This window comes from Pteropus vampyrus, unplaced genomic scaffold (genome assembly GCF_000151845.1).
Source record: "Pteropus vampyrus isolate Shadow unplaced genomic scaffold, Pvam_2.0 Scaffold317, whole genome shotgun sequence".
Classification (NCBI taxonomy): Eukaryota; Metazoa; Chordata; class Mammalia; order Chiroptera; family Pteropodidae; genus Pteropus; species Pteropus vampyrus.
This window is the reverse complement of record NW_011889098.1, coordinates 110,293-120,134: the sequence shown is the minus strand read 5'-3', so window position 1 is coordinate 120,134 and position 9,842 is coordinate 110,293. Positions and strand designations below refer to the sequence as shown.

The 9,842-nt window shown below is 45.0% G+C and overlaps 1 protein-coding gene and 1 pseudogene across 1 annotated transcript in view; one reads left to right on the top strand and one right to left on the bottom strand.

Annotated features, from left to right (window-relative positions):
* The window catches only part of COG3 (component of oligomeric golgi complex 3), a 55,133-nt gene that overhangs the window by 7,371 nt on the left and 37,920 nt on the right, over positions 1–9,842 (bottom strand). The window contains exons 17-19 of the mRNA XM_023521802.1: positions 7,728–7,816; positions 7,484–7,618; positions 2,033–2,108 (exon numbers count right to left, since the gene is read on the bottom strand). Of these exons, the coding sequence (XP_023377570.1) occupies positions 2,033–2,108; positions 7,484–7,618; positions 7,728–7,816 (300 nt within the window). The remainder of the gene's footprint in view (positions 1–2,032; positions 2,109–7,483; positions 7,619–7,727; positions 7,817–9,842) is intronic.
* LOC111730507 lies at positions 2,888–3,006 on the top strand (annotated as a pseudogene).

Below are 9,842 nucleotides of genomic sequence, written 5' to 3'. Positions count from 1 at the left end.
GTGGGCTTCCTGTACCTCAGAGTCAAAAAAGCAACTCCACAGCTCCGTGCGGCTAAACAAGACAGAAGACACACTAGGTGAACAAGAGCGTCACGGCTTCTTAACTGACAGCTCCTCACTTAGACACCAAAGGCTTACGTGACAAACGGGCTGCGTGACACAGCAGCGAGCCCTGCTGAAGTCTGCTTTGTCAGTTCTTTTCATCTTTACGAGGACAAATCCAGTAAGCTTAGGTGCACAACGCGCTTAACACTGGCGGTCCCCTCGGGCTCCGCCTGGGAACGTGGCAGCCCGTTCTGGGTGAAAGGGGGCCTCACCCAGGGCACGACGCCCCGAGCCCCCGGCCTTGGCTAAATGTGCCTCTGCCTGTTGGCTTCCACCTGTTTTAAGAAATATTACACCCAAGAGTTTTAAGAAAGATTACACCCAAGAGTTACACCCAAGAATGTTCATTTACATAAACATTCAAAATAGTCAGCTCCTATTCTATAAGTGACTGAAACCTTGACCCCAAGGCCGTGTTAATGCAAAGATGATCAGACCTCCTTCTGGAACCGTGCTGAGTAGCAGACTAACAAGTCTGCGACGGTGAGGGGTCGGAACAGGCGGTCACCACCCGGCCAGCTATGGTTAGAATTTCCAGTGCTGTCAGTAGAAGAACCTGGCTTTCTGTCCCCTCGCAGAACGGACTCCAGCTTCGAGTATGCTGTCAGGGTTTCCGTCTCATACACGATAAAAAGGTTTAAAATAATAAAGACAGTATAACATTCACTGCCCCTCTCAAAGTAAATCAAAGGCCTAAAGCAAGTCATCAAGCTTATTTGCAATAAAGCAAATCGGTGCAAACCTATAGTGACATCAACACGTTCACATGACGAACTTCTGAAATGAAAGCTGCCTTCACCTCAAATATAATTGATACTTCTCTACATTCACAACTCTTCCTAAGAGATACACAGCTACTCTTTCAACTTCTTAATTCAACTTCAAATTAACCTGAGGCATTACATAATAATAACTGAAAATTTTAGAATGGCCTCAATTCTTTTTCCCAAAAGAAATATATACCTGACATTACATTCTCTCGTAGGAAAAAACGTATTAAAAACCGAGTTCCAGATCGCACGCCTGCAGACGGTCGACTCCCCATGGGCGCTAAGCCGCACCCCATTCTTTGGGTCTCTCACTGTGAGCAAAAAGCTTCCCCACCAACTTGGACACGGCTTGTACACAATTAAAACATCGAGTCTTTCGTCTTTTTGCCCTTGTTAGTTTCGAAGGACCTCTACCACAGTATGGGCAAGGGGATGGCCAGAAATAAACAGTCTAAACAATTATTTATTGTGGTTCAATGGCAACTTCAAATGTGACAAAACGTGCCAAAAATAACCCAGAAAGTTAGTCATGATTTTAAATGTCTAACATCTAATGCTAAAGACAAAAACCAAATGAAACAAGACAAACCAAAAAAGCCTTCTAACACACAAAAAATTCACATTTAGGAAAGAGTAAGACCAGGAGCATCTCGAGTGTGTCTGCCAATCAGACAATACTGCCTGCGACTGCCAGCTGACACCACGATTTTTATAATCTTTTCACTCTATAGACCGTTAAACACAGAGGGTGCAACTTGCATAAAATGTGGAACAAAATAATGCCAACGTTCCTTCATACAAGACTTGGAAAGAGACGCATTCGTTCCCTGATTTCATACTATCGAACACAGTATTTTCAGCAAAGCTGTCAGCGCAACAGAAGTGGGTGTACGGGAACCGGCAGACCCACGGTGCTTCCAGCGAAGCCACGTTTTTCGACTGGCTGTGCGTGTGTGTTTTCCACTCTTCCTTCCTTGAAATGCTTGTTGAGATACAGGTAGAATGAGCCAGCTAAGACCCGTCAGCCCCAAGTTGCGTGGGTGTTAACCCAGCCACGGCGACGGCAGCTCCAAGCATCAGGGCCAAGGATGGTATCCACGCGAACTACCCGATACCCTAAACCAAGAAGCCCCAAACAGTAAAATGAGAATGAGTACCTGGCTGTGCCCAAGGCTGCTGCGAGAGGGTGTACCTGGGTCCTCCCTGACTCGCCATCGTCCTTAATGCTGACACCTAGCAGAAGAGACAAAAAGAAGACAGGTTCCATTTCAGTGATGATGAATTAAACCAGTACGTCTCTCCGAGGACACACGGCACCATTCGAACCTATTAAAACGTAATGATAATCAGACGCGCGACCCAGAAAGAAAACGCATCAGAGCAGAACTTCACTCGTGATTTCAAGGCAAACGTCATCTTGCAAAAAGCCACGCCGGGGTCCTGAGGCGCCGGGCCTGAAGCATCTCAGGGTGGGAAGACAAACACGGCCGAGAGAAATGTCAACACAAAACAGGCCTCTGCTCAGGTGGACAGTTACGGTACTGTTAAATTATTACTGTACGTTCTCGGAAAAATGTCAGCAGCTAGACAAAACCTCCTTTTTGTACCTAGAGGGTCCTTTACTATATCACAGGCAGACAGAACGTCTGTTATTTAAAAAAACAAGATTTTCAAATAGCATCCAAAGGCACACTTGGCCAACAGTGCTGCAGGTGCGGACGTGGACGCCCATCTTCCAGTCACCCCCGCTTTTACTCCTCAGCATCGGTACAGAGAAGCAAAGCCGAAGCAAGGAGACTCGGTGCCTCAGACAGGACCGTTCCTAAGACGGCGAATTATGGCGGGGTCAAGGCACAGCTGGGAAGGGTGAAGGACAGAAACTGCATAAAACATTTTTTAAGAATAAATTGTTAGGTGCCAAAGGTCCAGGCCACGACCTTGGCCTCACCGGAAAGTCTCATAAGCAAAGCTGGAGCACCAACTCTAGATTTCTCATAAAGAAGGACACACGAGTCTACGGCCATGCCACCCTGAACGTGCCTGATCCCGTCTGATCTCGGAAGCTAAGCAGGGTCGAGCCTGGTCAGTACTTGGATGGGAGACCACCTAGGAAGACGGGGTGCTGTAGGCGTAAAAGATAAAATATAAGAGATTGTAAGCTGACAAGGTCCTTGCGATCTGTGAGGTCCACCAAGGGTTGCCTCGTCTGAAAAAATAAATAAAAAGAAGGACATGCAAACATTTAGGCAGAGGCACAGACAGGACGTAGCATTAACCGAAGCTCCGGCCTTCTCTCTCTCCCTGCCACGGTACACTTCTCGGCCCCTCCGGGCCTTTGCTCACGCCGACGCAGGTATAAAACCGCCGCTTCCTCCTACTAACCTCCTCGTCGTGTCTCTACTTCGCATTGTGAGGTGCGACTTTTAAAAGCAAATCATACATACAATTCACATCAGACACTGCGAGAGGAAAACACGCTCGTGTTTAGTGCGGGGTCGGTGTTCACATGAACACGTTTGGGTCAGAGAGTTTCTATCAAACTCAAAAACCGTCGGTAGTTTTTTATTGTTCTGGAATGTCACTGTACCGAATATTGCTTAAAACAAACTCCTGAGGGGCTTGGGCTGGTGTGGGTGTCGTAGGAAGAGCACAGCAGCCGAGTCACCAAGATTCCAGCACTGCTCCCCAAATTTGCCAGCGTAAATAGGTAAACATACTAATGTGTCCACACTCAGGAGCACGGTGCTAAGAAAACTTTTTTCCCCGCTTGTCAAATGCCGGGCATTTTTTTGTATGCAACGATTATGTTTTAATAGTAAAGACTGCCTATTCCTCCACTGATTGTTCCAGAATTTAACCAATTTCATAACAACATATACTTAGGCTGTAGATATTTATATATTAAAAACAAACACAAACTTGTATACCTGTTTCTATTTACTACCTACACAACATGTTTATCTTTAAGTTAAATCTTAAAGATAAGATTAACTGAGGAAAATCGAAAGATTCCTAGGTTAGCTCCATCTTTTTTAAAACCTTTACAGGATGAACAAGGGGCCCAGCTGTGTCATCATGACAGTGCTGAAGACATCTTACTGTTTACATATTCTCTGTCTTGATTTCCCAGTAGGTTATATAACCCTACGAGAACAGAAATTAAATTTAGAGGTCAAACTCTATTAAGTACACTTCAAGAAATAAACTTAAAGGTATAGTGTTGCTGAGGAAATTAATAACACTCCAGAGGGAATATTAAGAATAAACTTGCAACGCTTCAGGAAATTGTTTGAAAGAAAAGGAATATTGCTAAATACAAAGCTGAGTTTTCAGCATAAATTAGTCCTAGCAGGGGAAATGCTTTTAGCTACAAACTTGAGATTATATTTCCTTAAAATGCTCTCAGATTTTTTTGCTAAAGCAGTATCTTCACTTCAGATTTGTCATATTTTACTGTAAAATAACATTTTTATAGTTATTACAGCTCTTACAGTTACGAAGCACATTACACGTATTATCTTCTTCTGATCCTCGCAATAAACTTAGTGAGGAGGGCGGAGGGCGGAAAACCGAGGCTGAAACTCGCTGACTCGCCGGCCTCGCCCGCCGGGAGGCGCGGAGGGGCCTGGAGCTCGGCTTCCTGCCCCGGCTGCTGTGCTCTTCCTACGACACCCACCAGGGCCTACTTCGAAGTCTGTTTTAGGCAATATTCGGTACGATGACATTCTAGAACAATAAAAAAAACTACCAACGGTTTTTGAGCTTGACAGACAATATGTTACCCAAAAATCTTTATATGAACCTCCACCCCAACACTGAGAGCAGCATCACACTCCTTACGGCCGAACGCGGAGAGAAAACGTTATTTTTCCAAGGAGCAGGAAATAAGGCAATAGAGCACGTATGTTCTAAAACTTATTTTGCTTTTCTCAAAAAAAATGCATGAATTGAACAAAAAAAATCAGGATGTTTATACTGGACAGGTTATGATGTTGTAGAAATGTTTATCCTTGTGTATCTTCTATAAAACTTGAGGTTCTCAATCTGTTAATGAACTTGTTTTCCTCACTCCAGTACCAAGGATGTAATGGGGATTAATGAAAAGGAAGCATCTCAACAAGAAAAGCCCAAGGAAAGAGCAACATAAACGAAAAATCCAAAAAAAAAAAAAAAGAAAAAGAAAAACGATATAAAAGGTATGCAGAATCAAACCCAAGTCTTTAGGCTCAAAAAGCAGTGTGAGAACCTCAGAATGTTCTCTACACGCTCACACGGTTTGTTTTATTATGCAAATCCATATATGTTTATAAAATCACCCCAAACTCAAGAACAAGCTGAGGACAGTCTGTTGATGGGATTTAACAATCCAAACTGTAACTACAGAGACCTATAAGCATCATCCAAATGAAAGATGAAATGCTGTTTCCTTTCTGTACCTGCGGAAACTGTTTTTCTTACCATCATTTATCAAGGTACAAGCACTGGTGGCCTTACAAACGGCTAACTATAGTAAAAGAGGCACAAAATTCTGCATTTGCAGGTTTACCTTTAAAAAAAAAATCACTTTAAAGTTTTTAAAACCTTTATGCTGTCTCTGCTATTCAGAACGGGAGTAACATTCACCAGGAAAAAGTGAAAACGTTTGCTCCGTAAATTCTAAGCAGCTATGTCTTAAACGATCACATGTCTAGTGCGGACACTGTATGCCTGTGCGTGTGAGTGTGCATGTGCACGCGCACACACGCACGTGTGTATGGTGTATCTTGGCTCTGACTCGCTCTATGCCAACAAGACGGGAAGGGGCGTGAATCTGGAATAAGATAACGTAAAAGGGACGCACAGTCCCCTACCAAGTATTCTGACTGGAAACTCGGTGAGGGAAAAGGGAGGTCACCGTGAGTGACCTGAGCGAGGACGCTGCAGGTGAGGGGAGGGCGGGAGTGGCTTCTGAGGGACGATGAGAGGAGGGGCTGTCCTCACCGCCCCGCAGCGAAGGGAGTCTACGAAGATGGGTGAGGAGCCACACAGCGGACCCGGCGACACACGCGTGGCATGTCCACGCAGAACCACCGTACGATTCAGACCCGCAGTATGTTTTCCACGTAAACCTCTAATGTTTAAAAAATGTTTCAAGTGTCCAGTCTTCCAAAACGCACGCTATGCCAGGTTTACCGAACTTAAACTAAGATCAGCTGGGACAATAACACCAGTGAGTTTTCATTCTCCTGATTATAAGGAAACTGTACTTTTCTTTAAAAAAAAAAAACCAAAAAACCTTTAACCCTGGATTTCATTATCACCAACTTGCTTGTGTGGGAAGTTTCACTCTGCTGCTGTTTTTGCAAAGCCCTCATCTCAGTATCCCCGGCGCCGATGCGGATGCTGGCCCCAGACGCACCTGCAGCCTGCACACCGGCCCCCACGAGGACGATCTCGGCAAAAACTATGACGACTCGTCTGTAAACTGCAAAGCATCAAAGCCTGTACTGTTTTTTAATTAAAATCTGGTAGAAAACACTTCCACTACCTTCTTTCTAAATTTACGTGGTAGGAAAAAAACTCATCATACACACATTCCAAGTACTTGACATGCATGGACTAAAGTCCACTAAACGATTAACATACTCCAACGGGAAGCGGAGAGCAGTCAGCCTGGTTTTTAACATTTCTGTATTTGCTTTTTTGGGTACTACTTTTATAGTTAATATATTGGTTTTATCATAGGCTTCAGGCACATCCGTGTCACTGGGTCCAGCAACAAGTCACTAACAAACGACTTACTTAGCTGTCTCCTCTGGTCACTTCATACATACATCCTGTCTACCTGGTTAAGACTCAGATACGTAAATCTGAGAGAAAGGACTGTGATGTTTTTATTTTTTTATGATGTCTTCTAATATATGTATGTCTGGACGAGCAGTGGAGGCTTAATAAATTAAAGTTAATTTCAAGACTTTTTAAACATCTTTGAGAAAAGTTCTTAGTAACAGCACTTAAATTTTTTTTTTTTTTTAATGATTAGGTTGAAACAGAGACGTCAAAGCAGCCATGATCTGAATGTTTCACTGCTGGCATTAGCCAGCCGATGAATTTTAGCTCAGAGACAGAGAGAGAGAGAGAGACAGATAATTATAAACCCATATATCTGGTAATTAACAACGCAATCATAAAAAACCTTCGATTCTCAATTATCCATGCAAAAAAGAAGGGAGAGATAGCATGTAAAACAAAGAGGAAAATACCCACCCATTTGAGGAACAGGAAACCCTGACGGGCAGGCCTGTGATTACTGCCACGTGGGTGCGAACCCAGGAAAAGTGAGCGTCCCAGACACACGCACGCGCCCGCCACGCGGATAAACAGAACACGGCCCCCCAGAGGTCTGCTGTAACTAGCTTTGCCATAGTAGCACTCTCTCTTAAAAGCTAAAAACTCCACCAGCCGTTTTTACCTGAAAGTCCAAAATCAAGCACGGTGACTTCCCAGACGGAGTCACTGAGACCCAGGCTTCCCGCCTCGTCCTGCCAGAGTGCTCACCAGAGAGAAAGTCCCTGAACAGGAAAGCCAGGGCGGAACTCAAACCCCCCCGGGACCCGCACGGCCCGCACCTTCGCCATGAACTGCTCCAGCGGCTCCACGAACTGCACAGTCTGCTGCTGGATGAACTGCTCGCAGGCCGATTTCAGGTGATGGTCCACGTCTTTTTTGGAGTCAAGATAATGTTCTCTTATCTCGGGAGTGCCCTTAAAAAGAAGATGACAATTTCCTCCCGTGTTTATGTGCCCGAAGTTAGCAGACGTGTAAAGAATGTCGTTTGACCTCCCACCACCAATGAAACAGACTCCTTCTCACCTCCAACAAGAACTCTATCAAGGCATTGTTGCTATTCAGCCTAAAAAACCGTGGAACAGTCATAGGGTTCAGGATTTTAAACGCTGCATCTGTGAAACAAAATTACTCATCCGGTGAACAGGTACAGTTTCAACAGAAAAGCCGAGCTACTGTTTCAGAGTGTCAGCAAACCCTGGTTCTGGGACCGCGACCCAACAGCGGTTTCGTCGTGACCACGCCCTCTAGGATGGGGCGAGACTAGTGCCGACCATGGCTACGGCGCCCACACCCAGTCATCTGCCAGCCGTCAGAACTGAGAAATGACTTCTAAGCTTACTTATGCATTTATAGAAAATCAGAAAAATGATAAACGGTAATGGACACCCTAAAATGTCATGGCTTTACTTTTAGGACGCTAAAGAGGTTTTAAAAAAAGTATTCATATACTTACCCAACTTCTTTTGTTATAATCCTGGCTGGCACGGAAATTTATTCATTGGAAGCAGACTGAATAAATTAATGTGTCAGCCAGAGAGAAAACACCAAAAGGACATATTTACCCCTTAACCTCCAGACTAACTAGAATCTCTGCACAGTATTCACTGAGGTCTCATTGATGTTCAAATGCAATAAGATACGTTAGTCATGAGAGGTTAGAGGCTTTAAAAGTAAGTACAGCGAGTGTTATTAAGTGATAGAAAAGACCATTTTCTCTGCTTTGCTTTGCTAGACTGGAGAAAGCAAAGCATGAAACACTTCCAACCCCAGCTTCCCCACGACAGTCCGACCTGCCTGACCCTGACCCTGACCCTGACCCTGACCGTACCGAAAGAGACCCTCTCCGCCAGATCAGGGTTCAGAGCAAAGCTTTAGGAAATGGCTCTGTTTCTGCTCTTTTTCTACGAGATATCTGAAAGAGTGTCCGCAATAAAGAGAATCAAATCACCACATGGTAGGCTGCATGAGCTTCATAATGTTTTAGGGAAAACATACTTTAAACCGAAATTCGCCAAAATTTTAGGGTATTTCGTTTTCTCCCATGTCAGTGCATCTAAACTAGGACCTGGCAGCAGCAAATTATGAAATTAAAAAAAATGAAAATTCAATAGATCGGCCCTGCTTTATCCCATCGTTTAAATAAAGTACGGGCCATTGGCGCCTGGCATCCTTCAGGGCTGGGAGCACGTTCCCACAGCTCACATCTCTGAAAGGAAAGGAAATCAACTAGAATGACTGGCACGTAAAAGCCTCTGATGAGAATGAGCTCCGAGAAAATAATGTATTCTCTAAGGGCGAAAGCCAGGAGATCTGGCTGCTGTTAAAGAAAAAATCACAAAGCATATGAATGACACACAGGTGCACTCTCCAAACTCCAAGAGAACTAAAAGGTATTCTCTGGTGGAAAGGAGAGAGCATTAGAAGGGAGAACCTTCTTACCATGACCCACGATGCTGGCTCTCGGGGGAGTTATATCAAGTCTGCCAGGTCCCAGGCAAGGCCCTTAGGGAACCAGCGACCTGCTGCCCTTGGGAGCCCTGGCGCCGCGGCCCCACTGAACCACAGGGCACAGAAAAGAGTCGAGTCGCTGGATCTTCTCGCTCCCCCGTACATACGAGGGCAGTTCGCTCATTACCTAAATGAATGGCTAACGTCACTGGAGCTTAATTCTCTTGAAAATGGTCGTTTAGATAAGTTTGTAAGTAAAGCTAGTTTAGATAAGTTTGTAAGTAATTACAGGAAATGGGGTATTCCTGGGGTATGCTCGTTACTGCTTAAGATCAACATCTTAAAGAACTACTGTGACCTAGAATCATCGCTCATTACTTCAGAGACGAGCCGTGCGGGCGGACGCAGCGTCTCCCCCAGCACAAGCCCGTGTGCTCTGAGGTCTGACCACCTTGAGATGACCGCATAACTGGCCGAGTTAACAACGCACGCGCGTGCGTTTAAACGCGTGCGTGTACAGAGCACTTTTCGGTCTCGATGATCTGGACTGACCTCGCTAAGCTGGGAAAGGTATCGTGACACATGGATTATGCACACTTTACCTGGGGGACAGAAGCGAAAACCCTGTCCGAGATCACACAAGAGCCGGGAAGTGACTCTCTGGGACTCGGATAAGCACTCGCTCGGCCC